At 41.2% G+C, this 21810-nt stretch overlaps 1 protein-coding gene across 1 annotated transcript in view; it reads left to right on the plus strand.

Annotated features, from left to right (window-relative positions):
• The window catches only part of CXCL14 (C-X-C motif chemokine ligand 14), a 34973-nt gene extending 30614 nt beyond the window's left edge, over positions 1–4359 (plus strand). Inside the window, exon 4 of the mRNA XM_040442236.1 lies at positions 4308–4359. Coding sequence (XP_040298170.1) covers positions 4308–4323 — 16 coding nt within the window. The 3' untranslated portion in view covers positions 4324–4359. The remainder of the gene's footprint in view (positions 1–4307) is intronic.
• Positions 4360–21810: the final 17451 nt, after the last annotated feature.

Consider the following 21810-nt stretch of genomic DNA (forward strand, 5'->3'; position numbering starts at 1 on the left):
TTATTTATTTTTTGAGTATTGGATTGTGGGGATTAATATAATCTTGGTGGCCCTATTTCAATTTTTCACTGTGTATTCAATTACCCCTTAATTCCACAGTTTTGTTCCCTGTACTGCCTACTTTTACCTCTGCTTAAAATAGAGTTGCTAGGCATGGTCCGAGACGGAGTACTGACAGCCAGGGACTGTAAGTAAATGATTAAAGCCAGGTCCTCCCCAGCAGCTGATAACAGTGCCTGGGCTGTGTGCACTTCTCCCTGTCCCTGCGCTTGGCAGACGCTCCCTCACTCAGCAGAGCTGGAGAATGCAGAGTTGGTGCAGCACACAACAGGGAAGGGAGATCTGCCATCTGCTCAGTGTATAAATGAAAGCAACATGTGGTAAGAGGACCCCTTTGTGCTGCAGGAGATTAACCCTTTAGGGGGGGAGGGCTCTGGTTACTGACACTTTTGGGGGGCTATTGTTACTGGCTAGTGAGGGCAGGCGGGATTAGCCTCAGGGTGAGGGCAGTGGCGGCCATCTTAACTGAATAGTGAAATTGCAGTTTTATGCAGACTGGTTGCTAAGGGCTGAATCTTATTAAATATGGGGTAAGTCAGTCTAATAGTAACTGATTCTGGAATATCATGTTATTAGTAACTACATATATGAAAATTGAAATTAGGGTCTAAGTGTGACAGATATCCTTTAATTTTGAATTATGGTTCAACATTAAAATTTGTACAACAAACTTATGAAACTGACCTGGACAAAAATGATGGTACCCATAACGTAAAATTATGTTGCACAACCTTTTGAGGCAATAACTGCAATAAAGCAATTTCTGTAACTCTCAATGACACTTCTGCACCTGTCCACAGTTCTTTTGACCCACTCCTCATGATCAAACTGCTTGTCACATTTCGGTGTGGGAGGGAAACACCACACCAAGCAAAGGAGGAAAGGGGGAACAGGGAATCAGGCCTGAGAACTAGGGAAGGAAGATGAACACCTCCTAGTGAAAACCCTAACCAAAATTCTGACTGACAACCAGTATGAACAGACCCCAAAGGTAGGTGAGTTCATATGCAGGAATACCTAAAGTCCTATCAAGCCCTATAGGACCCTGGTACTAATGGCAGGGACAAGACTACCTGTTCCTCCAAAATGAAGAACGAACAAGAGTCTCCTACAGGCCTAATGCAAACAATAGGGAAATGCAACACCCAGAACCCAAACAAAATACCAAAGGGAAAGGAAAGGCTTTACTTCAAAGGGGCTATGGAAGCACCAGGAACTCATATCCAACCACAAACTATCCACAGAAGCTATAAACCGCACAGCATTGTGGGAGAAGCAACTATAAATAAGGGAGGTTAAATGACCACATTAGCAACACCTGGAGGCAAGGGGTGTGGCGATTACCAAAAACAACACGACACATATTGATCCACAAGGAAAACCTGTCAGATCAAACCACGTGTTGCCATTCTCACAGATCTCCTGAAACTCACTGTCGGCGGGATGTCCGTATGTCTCGGTACGTCCATGACACTGCTACAGCTTTCTCAGGTTTGAAGGGTGCCTTCTCCAGACTGCATGTTTCAGCTACTGTTATTCAGTAGGCTTTAGATCGCAGCTCATAGAAGGCCACTTCAGAATAGTTAGATGCTTTTGGCTCTTAGCCATTCTTGGATGTTTTTAACTATGTTTTGGGTCATTATCCTGTTAAGACTAAGCTTTCTGACATTGGGCAGCATATTTTGCTTTGCTCTAGAATGCCTTGATAGTCTTGAGATTTCATTGTACCATGAACAGATTCAATACACCCTGTTCCAGCAAAGCAGCCCCAAAACATAACTGAGCCTCCTCTATGTTTCATAGTGGAAAGTTATTTGCTTTGTATGCTCCATTTGTGCGTCTGAGAACATGGAGCTGATGTGAATGGCCAAAAAGCTCTAATTTTGTCTCATCTGTCCAGAGGACATTCTCCCAGAAGCTTTGTGGCTTGTCAATATGCATTTTGGAAAATCCCAGTCTCACTTTTTTATGATTTGCTTTCAACAATGGTTTCCTCTGATACCAAACAGCACAGTGACTACTTTATGCCAACAGGCAGGCTGACTGAATAGAAGTTTGAAGACACCTGTGATGTTACAGCACACCTTAGCTTAACATGTCTCTAGTGGTACCATCATTTTTGTCCAGCCCAGTTTCATTAGCTTGTTCTTTTAAATTATTCCGTGAAAGAACAATTCTTAATCAATGTCTGATTTTCATTAGCTAACTTTCAGTACATTTTTATTTATTACTACCTTTGTCAGGTTCAAGTTATTTTAGTGACCATTGTGGGTTTTTCTTTCTTTAATGGAAGGGTACCAACAATTTTGTCCACATGTGTACATGCAAATATTATCTGCTCACACAGCAGCAGGCGGGTGCCATATGCCACTTGTGCATGGGGTGAGGGGACTAGGGACCCACCTTATGCCTCATTCATAGAGTCAGTGTTCGGTCAGTGATTTCTTTCAGTGATTGTGAGCCAAAACCAGGTGCAGATCTTTCCATTACACCTTATGTCTGTGGAGGCTCCAATCCTAGTTTTGGTTCATAATCACTGATGAAAATCACTGACCAAAACACTGACGTATGACGTGTGAAACACGGCAGCGTATTTAACTAGCAATAACCTTCCTACTAATTCTTATGAAATAATCTGTAACTAGAAGGTATTTCCAGCTCCCAAGATGGCCGCTACATGCCTTGGCGATACTGAGCATGCGCCGAGCCTTCTCCAGTTAGTACCACTATCCAACATGGCGCTACATGCCTAAGACACAATAGGGCGCATGCGCCTGATGGCGCACCACCCCTTACATTGTTATATCCAATCCGCTCAACATCCAATCATCACACGCCCTCTGAGCCGGAAATCCCACCCTACATGTGACTGGATTCCCTTCCCAATATAAACCCACGGCGTGCGTCTGATACACTGCACGCTGTAGAATTCTGACACCCAGCCTTTCCATGTAAGGCATTGCTAATGCTCCTATCACATTCTGATCACCTAACCCGATTCTCAACACCACGCTTTGCTGGGTCGGATATTTGGCTAACCCCATTGCAAATTACTGCACATAAATTGCATTACTGCACTCGTTACATCTGGTTTGTGTATAATTGGATTCTACATATTACTATACTTATGGACACTACCTGCTTTTCATCTCTGACATGTATACAATATATCAACCTCAAAAGGCCTTTTTAGCCTGTCAATTACTTATTTGTACTATGACACTACCGAGCTGACCTAGGGCTTAATCAGAGTCATTACCCTCTGTAAACACTCAGGCCAACTGATATGACCCGCTTCGGCCACCTGTTCCAATCAAATTTGTTTGATCTACCACCCTTGAGATTGCGTCTGAAACTATTGTCTGTGATCATGTTATCCAGTATAGACGGTCATGTTTTCCAATCATGTTATTGTCAATATTGTACTCATCTAATCATGTTTTTTCATTATACTTATCCTTTGGCCCGTGTCTCCCACTCAGACAGACTCAGTATACTGACTCCAGTTTTTATCATAAAGTTGTATAAATATCTGTAGGGAAGTAATGTGATCCATGCAGATGTTTTAATCTGGTTGCCCCTCATACTAACAAAACATAAGGATCAGTAAGAAATAAAGCTAACAATAATGCATGACATGTGGTTTGCATTCATATTTGCATACTAAAGTTCAAAGACAATAATAGCAATATCCAATCCATGGTCAACATGTTTTTATTTTTTTAAACACCAAGTGGTAGATTTACTAATAACTCTGAATACAAACTTAGACTAGACCAGGGCTGGCCAACCCTCGGCTCTCCAGCTGTTGTAAAACTACAATTCCCTCCAGGCCCTGCTGTAGGTTGATAGCTGTAAGCAGTCTGGGCATGGTGGGAGTTGTAGTTTTGCAACAACTGGAGAGCCGCAGGTTGGCCATCCCTGGACTAGACATTCTAAAAAGGGTCCAGATATATCACAGTGACTCATTCTGGTTCCATTTGAGGCAGAATTTCCATGAATAATGCAGTAGTAAATCTACCCCAACATATTCTGTGATATGATGTACTAGTCCATGCAACGGTTATTTAGCCTGAGCTAATGTATCACCAGTAAAAGTGACTTCAACTTTGCCTTCATTCCTCCATGGCCATAGTCACACATTTTCAATTGTCAATAAAAGCATATACATGTCTTTATTAATTATGAACACAATGTACAAATACAAAAAATGTGTAATTCATATATTACATATGTTTTCTTTATAGAGTTTATGAAGACTAAGAGGAGATTCCATTTGCAAGATACAATGTCAGAGACGACCATCTGCCCCAAAAGGAGCACAAGCAAATCAACAACTTCTTTCCTAGTTTTCAGATAATCTATGCGCATATTATTTTAAACACTATTTAAAATGGGTTCATTTTTACATTTACAGTCATATAAAAATAAGACCTTTGAAATACATAGATGTTTCATACTCTTCTGAATTTTGTTGTAGCTGTCGTCATGGTTCTGAAAATGGAAGGATTTGGTGTTATAATTTTATGATACCTTGTGTGTGTTTGAGATAAAGGTTGATAGTATGTATGAGCTTTATAAGTTCATTAAGTATGTAGTTAAAAGAGGAAATTCCTTTGATTACCCAATTTCCTCTTTACATATTTATTTCAATTTTACCTATTATTACTTTTAAAGGGGTTGTTTGACAACATTAAAAAAAAAAAAAACATGTGGTCATCCATATCATCCCTTAAAGTGGTTCTGCACTTTGTTTAAACTGATGATCTATCTTCTGGATACTTCATCAGCATCTGATCGGCGGGAGTCCGACACCCGGGACCCCCGCCGATCAGCTGTTTGAGAAGGCAGCGGCGCTCCAGCATCGCAGCGGTATTCTCACTGTTTACCGCTGGCCCTGTGACGTCACGACTAGTATCACTGGCCTGGGCATGGCTAAGCTCCGTTCCCTTGAATGGAGCTTAGCCCTCCCCAGGCCAGTTGATACAAGTCGTGATGTCAGAGCAGCAGCACTAGAAGCGGCAGGGGATGAAATGGGTGGCTATATATTCTTTTATTTTTTTATGACAATTGCTGCCATTCATCAATTCTTTTATTAAGCCAAACAACCCTTTTAAGTGATGTTTTACATGTGAATAGTAATATGTTTCTTTAAAAAAAAAATCTGTAGTGTTCTTATAGTTATTGAAATAAAATTTTCTTATAATTACTGGTATTGACAAACATTCCTTCAAATTCCTTGTGATTCCTTCCATCACAACAGTCCCTATATATATATATATATATATATATATATATATATATAGATATCATCTCTTTTGATTTTTTTTTTTACATTTTATGGTTTATTCAGGTTTATGAGTAGTCTTTTAAATTAATACATTGCATTGTTTATTTTTATAAAAAAAAAAAACCTTGATTATTGAACATAAAAAATAATCACATTTTTGAGTCAATTATAAAAAATAAATAAAACTAGACATAAGACTGGTGTTTTTGATGCCTGTCTTAATAAACCCTATATCTGGCGATGGATCCGCCAAAATTTTGAAGAGGCGCAGGCTTCCTAGCTGGCTTACATTTAGACCATTTTCTACACCTAAAACAGGCCTGTCCCCTTCCCCGCCTACACCACTTCCACTTTTTAGACCTGACATGAGCGGGTAAAAGTTGCAGATTGTGGTGCAACTAACCAATCTGCGCCTGAAATATGCCTAATATAGTAACCCCCAAAGTATTTTTTCTTTTTTATAGTAATTGGAATTTTTTTCTTACTTGATAAATGGCTCCATATTCTAAAGTCACTGATTGGGGAACACTGTTCTAGGATATCCAGAGTGCCTATAAGAGTTTTGAGGTGATGAAAATGATGTAACGTATTTGTAATAAAAAAAAAGCATATAAAAAAATGAATCGGGCTCCATTCAAATCTTCAAATTTTCTGATTTTTTTTTTTTTAATGTACACTGTCAATCAGATCCATTAAAAAAAGTGCCCAGTACAAATCCATTAACATATCCACTTTTAACAGGAAGTCTTTGTCTGCGTCTTAAATCCTTTTATTATTGACTTCCATTGGAAAAAAAATGAATCCTGAATATGTTGGCAGGCTTCACCACTGAAGACATTTAAAAACAGTATGCTGTTTTTTTAAACATACACCAGTATACTTTTAGACAGATCTCTAGCCTCTAAACTGCTTTTTTTGTGGTATAAAATGTATAACTGTGATATAGCCCTTAAATGTGGTGTGAATCCAACCGTAGTCCACTTTCACATAGTTATTATACAGTAGCAATTTACCATTGGTATTATGGCCACAATAATTGGACCAGGCATGTGAAACTTATTCCCACTTATTTTTCCAAAATAAAGCACATTAGGAAAGTTTTGTAAATGTTCATACAAATTGTTTTACTGTATATTGATGCTATGTGCAAAAGCCTGATGGTATTTTGTCCTATATTAATCCATAAGATCCTTTCTTACAGAACTTATAAGATGTAAATAGAATATGATGATAAAAGTTCATACTATAAATGTGTATATTGCCTATATGTATTGTACTGCTAAATTATCATTTTATTTAAGTATATTCAGTTTGTAGATGAGTTGCATGTTGGTTTCTTATTCATTTTTTAAATAAACTGGGGAAAATGTCTTGTGTGCTTTCCTTGTTCTTTTTGCTATTGGCATTTCAGTTCTATGCTGTTTCTTATTCTTGTACACTTTCTTATACTGTACATACAGTAGTAACAGATAATTATAATTCTTAGAAATGCTGGCAAACATCAAATTATATTGTATAAATCACACCCTAGGGAAAAAAAAAATCTAAATAAAATATCTTTGGCCTAGGTATTGTAGGTGGGAATTCAAGGGTGATCTGACGTTTGGGTAGTAGCCAAGGGCCAATGGCCTCAGCCCAGTGGTCAGTTAGCACACTCTTCCACTGCACCCCTGAAATGTATTATCAAACCAACTGTATTATGACAATGGTTGGTGCGCGACCCATGACATCCAAGGGTTCAGATTTCTCTCGATCTGCGCATGGTAGGAATTTTAATATTTTCAAATATTTTATGCATATATAAGTTATTTCATAATGGATTATTATTATTTTTTTTAAATCTATTGAATGTGTTTCCTGTTATAGATTTTACCATTTTACCCATTCGATCACAACACATAACAGGGCAGGTCCCTTCTTTATTACATTTATTTTAACTCTATGGTAAAATATCTGATATAAAGATGAAACTTCCCAGTATTTAGATCACCAAACACTCCATGCAGGTAGTGAACCAACAATGCTGGGATATTAAATACTAGAATGAAACCTGCAGATTTGCTAATATTTGGTATTTCTGCCCCTGAACTATGCACTGACATTTGACATGGATAACCTGTCAACATAAAAATGCAATATAAGCTACAGGCAGCATGTTATACAGCAGGATTTGAGCAGATTGATATATACTTTTATTGAAAAATATTCTGTAAAAATTGTAATCTATTCATTTCACCACTTGCCAATCACCCAAATATGTACATATATGTCGGGGGTCGGGTATGCAAATATGGCATCCAATCATGAGCACAGCAGATGACATAGCCGTCGGGTGCCTGTTGTTTTAAACAGCAGACAACAGGGGCTACTGTATACAAAGGATGATAACATCGGCCACACACATTTAACTCCTCTGATGCCATAGTCATCTGGGAGCTCAAAAACCTAGCAGCAAAAATTTTGGCCCTCCTGAATGATTTAAGGCTGCTACAGCTATGTTTCTATAAAGACCCTGCCTGTTGCAGGTCACCATAGGAAAGTACTGAATTTCTCATAGACTCAAATGCTAATGCATCCAAGTCTATGAGAGAAGCAGTCTAGTGATTGCTTGTGTTCCCCTAGGAGATCTATTAAAAGGTGCAAAAAAAAAGGAAAAAGACATAAACAATTTAAAAATAAACATCATGGGCAAAGCCGCTAAAACACGATTACTATTAAAATGCAAAAATATTTATTCCATATGGAACATTGCTTAATGGGAAAAAAAACATCAAAATCGCAGATTTGTCATGTATTTGCAAGATAATCTTCCCCAAAAACTGACTAAAAAGTGATCAAAAAATCAAACACACTTCAAAATGGTATCAATAAAAACTACAGATTGTCCCATAAAAAATGAGCCCTAACACAGCTCCATAGACATAACATTAAAAATGTTATGGGGGTCTTAATATGAAAAAATTAGTTTTTTATTCCAAAGTTTTTATTATTTTTCAGTATTAAAATGCAAGAAAAACTATAAAAATGTGGTTCGCTCTATTTGTACTGACCCGGAGAATGAAAGTAACAGGTCAGTTTTACCGCATAGGAAACGCTGTAAAAACAAAACCCATAAAATTGTGGTGGAATTCAGTTTTTTCCTAATTCCACCCCATTTAAAATATTTTTCCTGCTTCCTACTACAAACCGGATTCCAAAAAAGTTGGGACACTATACAAATCGTGAATAAAAACTGAATGCAATGATGTGGAGGTGCCAACTTCTAATATTTTATTCAGAATAGAACATAAATCACGGAACAAAAGTTTAAACTGAGAAAATGTACCATTTTAAGGGAAAAATATGTTGAATCAGAATTTCATGGTGTCAACAAATCCCCAAAAAGTTGGGACAAGGCCATTTTCACCACTGTGTGGCATCTCCCCTTCTTCTTACAACACTCAACAGACGTCTGGGGACCGAGGAGAAGGGTTTCTCAAGTTTAGAAATAGGAATGCTCTCCCATTCTTGTCTAATACAGGCCTCTAACTGTTCAATCGTCTTGGGCCTTCTTTGTTTCACCTTCCTCTTTATGATGCGCCAAATGTTCTCTATAGGTGAACGATCTGGACTGCAGACTGGCCATTTCAGTACCCGGATCCTTCTCCTACGCAGCCATGATGTTGTGATTGATGCAGAATGTGGTCTGGCATTATCTTGTTGAAAAATGCAGGGTCTTCCCTGAAAGAGATGACGTATGGATGGGAGCATATGTTGTTCTAGAACCTGAATATATTTTTCTGCATTGATGGTGCCTTTCCAGAGTTTCAGTTGGCAACGGCGGATGGCACGTTGGATTGTGTTCACTGACAATGGTTTCTGGAAGTATTCCTGAGCCCATTCTGTAATTTCCTTTACAGTAGCATTCCTGTTTGTGGTGCAGTGTCGTTTAAGGGCCCGGAGATCACGGGCATCCAGTATGGTTTTACGAACTTGACCCTTACGCACAGAGATTGTTTCAGATTCTCTGAATCTTCGGATGATATTATGCACAGTTGATGATGATAGATGCAAAGTCTTTGCAATTTTTTGCTGGGTAACACCTTTCTGATATTGCTCCACTATCTTTCTGCGCAACATTGTGGGAATTGGTGATCCTCCACCCATCTTGGCTTCTGAGAGACACTGCCACTCTGAGAAGCTCTTTTTATACCCAATCATGTTGCCAATTGACCCAATTAGTGTTAATTGGTCTTCCAGCTCTTCGTTATGCTCAAATTTACTTTTTCCAGCCTCTTATTGCTACTTGTCCCAACTTTTTGGGGATTTGTTGACACCGTGAAAATTGGAATCAACGTATTTTTCCTTTAAAATGATACATTTACTCGGATTAAACGTTTGATCTGTCATCTACGTTCTATTACAAATAAAATATTGACATTTGCCATCTCCACATCATTGCATTCAGTTTTTATTCACAATTTGTTTAGTGTCCCAACTTTTTTGGAATCCGGTTTGTACATTGTATGCAACTGTAAACAGAGATTGCCTTGCGGTTCGCCCGGCGGTCATTTCGCGGCGAACTTTGCGGGTTTGCGATTCGCCGAACATGCAAATATATGACGATGTCCGTCGGCGCCATATTATTTTGCATTGCGCTGATCCCTGTAACGAAATCTGAGGTGAATAGACAGATAGATAGACAGACAGACAGATAGATAGACAGATAGATAGATCTCATATTCTCCTAAACTTACATTATCAATAGCTAATTGTATAGCAGTGGCTATTGATCTATTAAGCAAATGCAAATGATGCCTCTAGATGCCAGCCCGTCTGAAGACTAGGTGAGACACTCCACATTCTCAGAGGAAGCACCCATTTATTAATTGCAAACCATTTGGGCATCCAAATGAAGACCTGGGAGGGGGATACTTAAAATGCACAGCGACCCTAGACATGTTGGCTGCTAGACCAGTGGGTGGTCTAACCCATTCAGTAGATTAATTAAATAATATCAGAAACCATAACTCCGACCTAATGGCACCCACACCCTAATAATTGTGTTTAGTCTGACATGGGCTTCGGGCAGAGTCTATGCACGCCATACTGGACAGGAGGCATTTCTCGGTATTCAGGATCTGTCCTTCTGGAAATCATAACTTAATCATATTTGGTGTCTGTATGACTTTGAGGAAGCGACTCAGATTATACCTGTACCCGCAGTCCCTGTCATACAGCGAGGAATCGCCGTGATTCATACTGCCACCTCAGTCAGTCTTCTGGGAAGGTGGGGCAGAAACCTGAATAATATCAGACGTCCCAGAAGGCCGGACCGAAAGGAGGGAGGTTCCCTCACTGTTAGGGACACCAAACCAAACTAGCTAATAGGGCCACAAAAGTCCTTTTAAGGACTGTTATAGGTGTGCTATCGATAGATGTGATATACTGAGGGGTGTAATATACTTATATACATAGTAAGCATATTATAGTGCATTTGTATTATGCAGCAGTTTTGTGCGGTTCTACTGCGATACCGCAGCTATATAGAGAGACAAACGCTATTGAAATAACTAATTGCAACTGGTGTAATATACCTGTTGCCCCCAAAAAAACTGATTGAGGTGTGTGATATACCTAAAATATACTTTCTAACAAAAACTGATTGAGGGGTGCAATATAACTGCTTCAACAAAATACTGATTAAGAGGTTTGACATACCTGCTTCCACAAAATACTGATTAAGGGGTGCGATATACCTGCTTCCACCAAATATTGATTAAGGGGTTCTATAGACCTGTTTCTACAAAATACTGATTGAGAGGTGCGACATACCTGCTTCCACAAAATACTGATTAAGGGTTTTGATATACCTTCTCTGTTGGCTACAGGCTCTATCGTAGGGACGGGCTGCACCTCAATGGGGAAGGGGCAGCTGTGTTGGGGAAGAAGATGGCTAGAAGGTTGGAGGAGTGTTTAAACTAGGGACTGGGGGGGAGGGTAATTACACTATAGAAGGGGAAGATAGTGCAGATAGAGACCGGGGGCAAGGTAGTGGGACTGGGGGAGAAATGGAAGGAGGGACAAGAACAGTTCAGAAGGAAAGGTGTAGGGTAAAAAATATACATAAACCTCTCAAATGTATGTATACTAATGCCAGAAGCCTGACTAATAAAACTGGTGAACTGGAATTAGTGATGTGTGAGGAGGACTATGACATAGTGGGAATAACTGAGACATGGCTGGATGATAGCTATGACTGGGCAGTTAATGTACAAGGTTACAGTCTGTTCAGAAAGGATCGTCAAAACCGGAGAGGTGGAGGGGTCTGCCTTTATGTAAAGTCTTGTCTAAAGCCCACACTCCGTGAAGATATAAGTGAGGGACATGAACATGTGGAGTCACTATGGGTAGAGATACATGGAGCTAAAAACAACAATAAATTACTAATAGGAGTCTACTATAAACCACCTAATATACCAGAGTCCACAGAAAATCTACTACTAAACGAGATAGACAAGGCGGCAAATCATAATGAGGTGGTTATTATGGGGGACTTCAACTACCCAGATATAGACTGGGAAACTGAAACTTGTATATCTCATAAAGGAAACAGATTCTTGGCAATAACCAAAGACAATTATCTCTCCCAACTGGTTCAGGACCCGACTAGAGGGACGGCCATACTGGACTTAATATTAACCAATAGACCTGACAGAACAACAGACGTGCAGGTTGGGGGACACCTGGGAAATAGTGACCATAAAGTAATAACCTTCCAATTATCATTCAAAAGAGCGTTTCTACAGGGAGGAACAAAAATACCAAACTTCAAAAAAGCTAAATTTAGCCAACTAAGAGAGGCCATAGGCCTAACTAACTGGGACAAAGTCCTCAAAAATAAAAATACAGCCAAAAAATGGGATATCTTTAAAAACATCCTAAAATCTCATTGTGAGAGGTACATACCGTATGGGAATAAAAGGTTAAGGAACAAAAAGAAACCAATGTGGATAAACAGAACTGTAAAGAAAGCAATAAATGACAAAAAGAAAGCATATAAAACACAGGAAAAAAACAGAACATGTAAAAAACAAATAAAAGCGGCCAAACTAGAGACCGAGAGATTAATTGCCAAAGAGAGTAAAAAATGTTCTTCAATTATATAAATGTTAAAAAGTATAAATCTGAAGGTGTCGGCCCTTTAAAGAGTAATGAGGGGGGAGTCGCAGAGAGCGACGAGGAGAAAGCAAAGCTGTTAAATATTTTTTTCTCCAATGTATTCACTGAGGAAAATAAACTGTCAGATGAAATGCTGAATGCTGAAATAAATTCGCCATTAAAAGTGTCCTGTCTGACCCAGGAAGAAGTACAACAGCGACTTAAAAATATCAAAATAGACAAATCGTCAGGACCGGATGGCATACACCCCCGTATCCTAAGGGAATTAAGTAATGTCATAGCCAGACCCTTATTTATGATATTTGCGGACTCTTTACTGACAGGGAATGTCCCACAGGATTGGCGCATGGCAAATGTGGTGCCAATATTCAAAAAGGGTCCAAAAACAGAGCCTGGAAACTATAGGCCGGTAAGTTTAACATCTGTTGTGGGTAAACTGTTTGAAGGTTTTCTGAGAGATGCTATGTTAGAGCATCTTAACGGAAATAAGCAAATAACGCCATATCAGCATGGCTTCGTGAGGGATCGGTCATGTCAAACTAATTTAATCAGTTTCTATGAGGAGGTAAGTACTAGACTTGACAGCGGCGAATCAATGGATGTCGTGTATCTGGACTTCTCCAAAGCATTTGACACTGTACCTCATAAAAGGTTAGTATATAAAATGAGAATGCTCGGACTCGGAGAAAACGTCTGTAAGTGGGTAAGTAACTGGCTCAATGATAGAAAACAGAGGGTGGTTATTAACGGTACATACTCAGATTGGGTCACTGTCACTAGTGGAGTACCTCAGGGGTCAGTATTGGGCCCTATTCTCTTCAATATATTTATTAATGATCTTGTAGAAGGCTTGCATAGTAAAATATCAATTTTCGCAGATGACACTAAACTGTGTAAAGTAATTAACACTGAAGAGGACAGTATACTACTACAGAGGGATCTGGATAGATTGGAGGCTTGGGCAGATAAGTGGCAGATGAGGTTTAACACTGACAAATGTAAAGTTATGCACATGGGAAGGAATAATGCAAGTCACCCATACATACTAAATGGTAAAACACTCGGTAACACTGACATGGAAAAGGATCTAGGAATTTTAATAAACAGCAAACTAAGCTGCAAAAACCAGTGTCAGGCAGCTGCTGCCAAGGCCAATAAGATAATGGGTTGCATCAAAAGGGGCATAGATGCCCGTGATGAGAACATATTCCTACTACTTTACAAATCACTGGTCAGACCACACATGGAGTACTGTGTACAGTTCTGGGCTCCTGTGAACAAGGCAGACATAGCAGAGCTGGAGAGGGTCCAGAGGAGGGCAACTAAAGTAATAACTGGAATGGGGCAACTACAGTACCCTGAAAGATTATCAAAATTAGGGTTATTCACGTTAGAAAAAAGACGACTGAGGGGAGATCTAATTACTATGTATAAATATATCAGGGGGCAGTACAGAGATCTATCCCATCATCTATTTATCCCCAGGACTGTGACTGTGACGAGGGGACATCCTCTGCGTTTGGAGGAAAGAAGGTTTGTACACAAACATAGAAAAGGGTTCTTTACGGTAAGAGCAGTGAGACTATGGAACTCTCTGCCTGAGGAGGTGGTGATGGTGAGTACAATAAAGGAATTCAAGAGGGGCCTGGATGTATTTCTGGAGTGTAATAATATAACAGGCTATAGCTACTAGAGAGGGGTCGTTGATCCAGGGAGTTATTCTGATTGCCTGATTGGAGTCGGGAAGGAATTTTTTATTCCCCTAAAGTGAGGACAATTGGCTTCTACCTCACAGGGTTTTTTTGCCTTCCTCTGGATCAACTTGTAGGATGACAGGCCGAACTGGATGGACAAATGTCTTTTTTCGGCCTTATGTACTATGTTACTATGTTACTATGTTACCTGCTTCCACAAAATACAGATGGAGGGGTGCGTTTTTCCTGCTTCCACCAAATATTGATTAAGGGAATTGATATACCTGCTTCTACCAAATATTTATTGAGGCCTACAATACACCTGCTTCCACAAAATACTGATTAAGGGGATTGATATACCTGCTTCCACCAAATATTGATTGAGGCCTGCGATATAACTGGTTCCGCAAAATACTGATTAATGGGTTTGATATACCTGCTTCCACAAAATACAGATTGAGGGGTGAAAAATACCTGCTGCCACCAAATATTGATTAAGGAGTTCTATATACCTACTTTCACAAAATACAGATTGAGGGGTGTGATATACCTGCTTTCACAAAATATTAATAAGAGGTTTTTATATACCTACTTCCACAAAATATTGATTGAGGGGTGTGATTTACCTGCATCCACAAAATATTGATTAAGGGGTTCTATATACCTGCTTCCACAAAATACAGATGAAGGGGTGCGATATACCTGCTTCCACAAAATACTGATTAAGGGGATTGATATACCTGCTTCCACCCAATATTTATTGAGGCCTGCGATATACCTGCTTCTGCAAAATACTGTTTAAGGGGTTTGATATACCTGCTTTCACTAAATACAGATTGAGGGGTGTGATATATTTGCTTCCACCAAATATTGATTAAGGGTTTCTATATACCTGCTTTCACAAAATACTGATTAAGGGATGCGATATACCTGCTTCCACCAAATACTGATTAAGGGGATTGATATACCTGCTTCCACCAAATATTGATTGATGCCTGCGATACACCTGCTTCCACAAAATTCTGATTAAGGGGATTAATATACCTGCTTCCACCAAATATTGATTGAGGCCTGCGATATACCTGCTGCAGCAAAATACTGATTATTGGATTTGATATACCTGATTCCACAAAATACAGATTGAGGGGTGTGATATACCTGCTTCCACCAAATAGTGATTAAGGGTTTCTACATACCTGCTTTCACAAAATACTGATTGAGGGGTACGATATACCTGCTTCCACAAAATTTTGATTAAGGGGTTTGATATACCTGGTCCACCAAATACTTATTGAAGCCTGGAGTACACCAGCTTTCACAAAATACTGATTAATGGGATAGATATGCCTGCTTTCACAAAATACTGATTAAGGGGATTGATATACCTGCTTGCACCAAATATTGTTTGAGGCCTGCGATACACCTGCTTCCACAAAATACTGATTAATGGATTTTATATATCTGCTTCCACCAAATATTGATTGAGGCCTGCGATACACCTGCTTCCACAAAATACTGATTAAGGAGTTTGATATACCTGCCTCCACCAAATATTGATTGAGGCCTGCGATACACTATCTTCCACAAAATACTGATTAAGGGGATTGATATACCTGCCTCCACCAAATATTGATTGAGGCCTGCAATACACCTGCTTCCACAAAATACTGATTAAGGGGTTTTATATACCTACTTCCACCAAATAATGATTGAGGCCTGCGATACACCTGCTTCCACAAAATACTGATTAAGGGGTTTTCTATACCTGCTTCCACCAAATACTGAACGAGGCCTGCGAGATACCTGCCTCCACCAAATATTGATTGAGGCCTACGATAAACCTGCTTCCACAAAATACTGATTAAGGGGTTTGATATACCTGCTTCCACCAAATATTGATTGAGGCCTGCGATACACCAATTTCCACAAAATACTGATTAATTGGATTGATATACCTGCTTCCACCAAATATTGATTGAGGCCCTCCATACACCTGCCTCTACAAAATTCTGATTAAGGGGTGTGATATACCAGCTTCCACCAAATACTGATTGAGGCCTGCGATAAACCTGCTTCCACAAAAAAATGATTGAGGGGTGCAATATATCTGCTTCCACCAAATATTGATTGAGGCCTACAATACACCTGCTTTCACAATTTACTGATTAAGGGATTTGATATAACTGCTTCCAGCAAATATTGATTGATGTATGCGATACACCTGCTTCTACAAAAAATACTGATTAAGGGGATTGATATACCTGCTTCCACCAAATATTAATTGAGTCCTGCGATACACCTGCTTCCACAAAATACTGATTAATGGGTTTGATATACCGTCTTCCACCAAATACTGATTGAGGCCTGTGATACACCTGCTTCAACAAAATACTGAATGAGGGGTGCGATATACCTGCTTCCATCAAATATTCATTAAGGCCTGCAATACGCCTGCTTCCACAAAATACTGATTAAGGGGATTGATATACCTGCTTCCACCAAATATTGATTGAGGCCTGCGATACACCTGCTTCAACAAAATACTGATTAAGGGGTTTGATAAGCCAACTTTCACCAAACACTGATTGAGGCCTGCGATATACCTGCTTCCATAAATACTGCTCTTCTCTAGGGACTTTGGCACAGGGTCATTTCGAAAATTACTGGCAGAGGAAGAGGCAGGCCGTTCCGCAGGGGTGGTAGGGGTCGGGCAGCTGCAACAGGCCTGGGCCTAAGTGGGAAGTTGGAGAAGGTGCATGCAATTTCGTCAAAGGACGCAACAGAGTTGTTTGAGTGACTCACTCAACCTTCCACTCTCTGCTGAATGCACCCCCAAAGACACCACCACCACCATATCCCCTCCACTCGAGTCAGAGGAATTATTTTCCCATCCATTCCCAGACTTTACCGATGCGCAGCCATTCTTGGCATCAGATAAGGAAGAGGAGGTAGCAACGGCCGCCACCCAGCGGTCTGACGACAGTACCCAGATCAGCCCAAGAAGCTGCCTACTCTGTGTTGGTGAAGGTGACGATGATGATGTGTTGATGGAAGTCACATAGGTGCCCACAAGAGAGGAAGAGGAGGGGAGTTCAGAGGGAGAGACGGAGCAGCAGATAGGGAGGAGAAGGAGGAGAAGCAGGCAGAACTAGCAGTGCACAGGAGGCAAAAAGCAGACTGCAAATGTATCTGGAGCGAGCCATCCACCATGCACGGTCACTTCTGTCACTCCCAGGACGCCGGCACATGGCTCCGCAGTGTGGTCTTTTTTTAATGTGTCAGCTGCTGACAATAGTATTGCCATCTTCAGCCTGTGCTGTTAATGCATAATTTGCGGTAAGCCCAACACTCACCTAGGGACAACCGCCTTAAGAAGGCACCTGGCCTCCCATCACCGAGCCCAGTGGGAGAAACTAAGTCAGAACCCACAAAGCCACACTTCCGGCGCTCCACATCCTGCCTCTTTTCCTTCTCTTCTCTCCTTCCATTTGTCCTCCACTCTACCTTCCACCGTACAGTCGTCGCATTCATCTGGCAGAAGGCAGGCTTCCGTGGCCCAAATGTTTGAGTGTAAAAAGTTGATGACGCCGGATAAACCTCTTGCCGAACGGCTGACAGCTGGCTTGTCAGAACTGCTAGAGCACCAACTATTGCCATATAAACTGGTGGACTCGGACGCCTTTAAAAGATTTGTGGCCACTGGCACATCGCAATAGAAAGTCGCCGGAAGGAAATATTTCTCCCAGATGGGCATACCAGAGATATATGGCCACGTTCAGCGGCAAGTGAATGTATCTCTGGCACACAGTGTTGGTGCCAAGATACATCTCACCATAGACACGTGGTGTCAAACATGGGCAGGGAAGGTACATAACTTTTACTGCCCACTGGGTGAACCTTCTGACGGCCGTCAAGCATGTAACCCATGGCACCCGTGTGGATTTGGTGTTACTGCCATGGATTGCATGCAGGCCTGCATCTTTTTCTCCTTCTCCTACTCCATCCTCCGTCTCCTCCTCGGCTGACTCTTCCTTTTCCACTGCTACTTTCTCTTCCGCTGCACCCCCAAGCTCCCCAGAACCTATTCGACATGCCAGATTAGACGTTGCCATGCTGTGCTGCGGCTGTTGTTTCTGGAAGCCAAGAGCCACACCAGTCCTGCACTGCTTTAAGCTCTGCGGTCACAGGCCAATCAGTGGCTAACCCCTCTCAATTTGACAGTTGGTAAAGTGGTGTGCAACAACGGTGCCAATCTGCTGAGTGTGCTGAAACAGGGCAAAATGACACACATGGCATGCATTGCACACGCCCTGAACTTAGTCGTGCAATGATTCATTGCTAAATACCCCGGGCTCCAGGATGTCTTGCGCAGGACAGGAAAATTTCTGGCCATTTTAGAAGATCTTACACGGACATGGCTCGACTTGCTGACGTTCAGCGGCGACACCACCTGCCCATCAGACGTCTAATTTGTGACAGCCCGATGCGATGGAACTCTCCCTTGTATATGCTTGATAGGCTGCTCCAGCAGCAACGTGCCATTAACGACTACCTGTACGAACTCTACAGCAGGACATTTTCTCGGGAGCTTGGTTTCTTTATAATGCGCCAGTGGCTGCTCATGCACGACGCATGCAGACTTCTGCGTTGATTTGATATGATCACCAAACTGGTCAGTCGCAGCCAAGGTGCCATCTGCGACATCGCACTTCACACCTTCTTTCTGGAGCGTGCATTGCGTCGTGTCATTGATCAAGCCGTCGAGGAGCAGGAGCTGGAAGATAAGGAAGTCGCAATGCTGAATGAATTCCCAAGGGGGGCTACTCCATCTGAGACAAGTCAGCAGGAGTCAGAGAAGGATGGTGGCTGGGGGGAGGGGGAGGAGAACGAGGAGGAGCAAGAAAAGCAGGCTTTGACTGGTACTTTAAACTTTGTCCATGACTGGGGGGAGTAGACCAAGGACGACATTCTCCTGGGCGATGAGCAGGATCAAGGTCACTCCACCGCTTCCAATTTAGTGCAAATGGGGGCCTTCATGCTCCAGTGTTTGAAGAGGGACCCCCATATAAAAAGCATGAAGGGCAAGGACCAGTACTGGGTGGTATTGTACTTAGACCCCCGGTACAAACACAAAATGGCGGACATGTTACCAGCATCAAAGGGGGCTGTCAGAATGCAGCATTTCCATGTCTTGCTGCGAGAGATGCTGCATTCTGCTGTTATGGGCGCTGGCAGAGGAATATCCAACCACTGCGAAACAGTTGCGGGTACCAATCCTACCGTGCCTGCAAGAAGAGGCGGTTTGAAGATGTGTTGGTAACTTCGGATATGAGATCATTCTTGCAGCCAACCCATCCAAAGTCGCCCTCCAGATCCATCCTCAGGGAACGCCTAGACCGACAGGTGTTCGACTACATCGGGCTAACGGCCGATGTGGATGCTCTGAGAAGCGAGGAACCCCTGGACTACTGGGTGTGCAGGCTTGACCTGTGGCCAGAGCTGGCACAATTTGCCATGGAACTCTTGGCTTGCCCATCGTTGAGTTTCCTGTCCGAAAGGACTTTCAGCATAGCAGTGGGGATCGTGACCGATAAGCGCACCAGCCTAGCTCACGACAGTGTGGACTACCTCACATTTTTTTAAATAAATGAGACATGGATCTCAGAGGAATTAAACATATGTGACGACCACCTGTAATTGAATTTCCTCATGGCAGCCCACACATATCCGCCACCACCCAGAACAAAGAATGGTCCTTGTCTTATATATATATACAGCGGCATAAAAGGCCTTTTTTGTCAGGTGAATGCCTAATTTTTGGGGCCTGTACTGGCCTACAGTAAAATTGTTATTCAGTGACCGCCTAATGTACCTCCAGCCAGAACGATTTGTCTTGCACATGCTGCAGACACAACCACATTTAAATCTATGGAACAGATTTTCAGCATCAGAAATGTCTGAAAATTTATATGAAGATACCCTAGGGGTGTAGCTACACGTGTAGATTTTTTAATGCAGTATTTGAAGTCAAAACCATTTGTGGATTAAGAAAAGTGTAAAAGAAGAATCTGTCCTTAAACGAGTTGTCCAGTTTTGGCTGTGGGAAGCAGTATGTTATACTCTCCACCACTGTTTGGGTTCCTTCAGTAGTGTAATATTCTGTACACACAGGATCATGTGCACTGCTGCAGCCAATGACTGGCTTCAGCAGTAATGCATCCCCAAGCGGCACTTCACTGCTGGCTCAAATGCTGACTGGGGACACGTCACCCATGAGACCAGTCACTGGCTGCAGCAGTGCATATAGAAGTTTACAGGTCTGGGACAGGAAGACCACTAAAGGGAACCAGAATAGAGCGGAGAGGAACAGCTGAGTATGAGTTTTTCAACAGCTACATACAGCAGTTCAGTCTGTTAATAAAGTCCTAGAAGCTGGAGACCCCTTTAATATGTTCTCTCCTTTTATGATCTACTACTCATTTTGGCATAAACAGTATAAAAAAGCCTGCTTTTGTGGCTATATCCTGGTACTGTCATTTAAACTTCATTAATTTACCAATTATTTTTCAGGTAACATAACAGAAAAAGTCTGCAAAGCTAAAAATGTCAAATGTTGTACAGTATATTTAACTCACTGGGGGAGATTTAAAAAATCTACTTTAACCCTTTCTTGACATCCTCCAGGCATGCATGGCGCAGCGGGAAGTGACAGAAGCTGTGCCCACTAAATCAGTGCTGAGACTCGGCGATAGCAAAGAATTAACCACTCTGATGCCATGGTCAATGCTGACCGCTGCATCTATGGGGTTTGCAGAGGAAGGGGGCTCCCTATTGTGGCAGGCGCAGCACTATAAAGTGCCTTTTGCGCTGTGGCATTAGAAGAATTTTATATCTCTGACTTTAAGTCTAACCAGATTGTCTATTACTCTGTAATTCCTCTAGCGCTGTTCTATGGAAACAGATTTAAAGAGCACACCAAATGCTTCAAATAACTTCTTTATTGACTTCAACTTTTCTTCATATATAACACTGCTGCCTCCGCAGCAGATAGTCCATGTACAAAGCACGTGTTGAAAAGATATCACAAAATGGTGGTATGCATAAGATGGTGGTTCAACTGTTCAATTTTGTCATTCAACATAAAATGGTGGATATATTTCTCTCTTCAGTATCTGTACTGTCACTTTAAGATATTTAAGCACTTTATGATCTCTCTGAGAGGTATATCGGAGATTTTAAAGTTCTACTGGCTAAACTGGGTTTGCAGTTTGCAGTAACTATTTGCAGTCAGATTAGTTGAGTATGATCTGGTATGGTTGTATGCAATTTGGATTGCAATATGGAATTTGAATTTGGATTGTGAACTTTGTAGTTTGCAATTGTAGCTTGCAATTTGTAGCTTGCAATTTGAATGCTGGCAATTTGTATGCTGGCAATTTGAATTCGGTGGAACTATAAGTAAACACATATATAACTGATTCAGTATACAGTTCTAATCACTATACTAACAGTAGGAACATTATATAACTGATTTAAATACCTATTTTGGCCTCTCTGCTTCCATAAAAACACAGCTCTCAGTGGAGTGAATGTCTCTACAGCTCC

Source organism: Bufo bufo, chromosome 1 (genome assembly GCF_905171765.1).
Source record: "Bufo bufo chromosome 1, aBufBuf1.1, whole genome shotgun sequence".
NCBI lineage: Eukaryota > Metazoa > Chordata > Amphibia > Anura > Bufonidae > Bufo > Bufo bufo.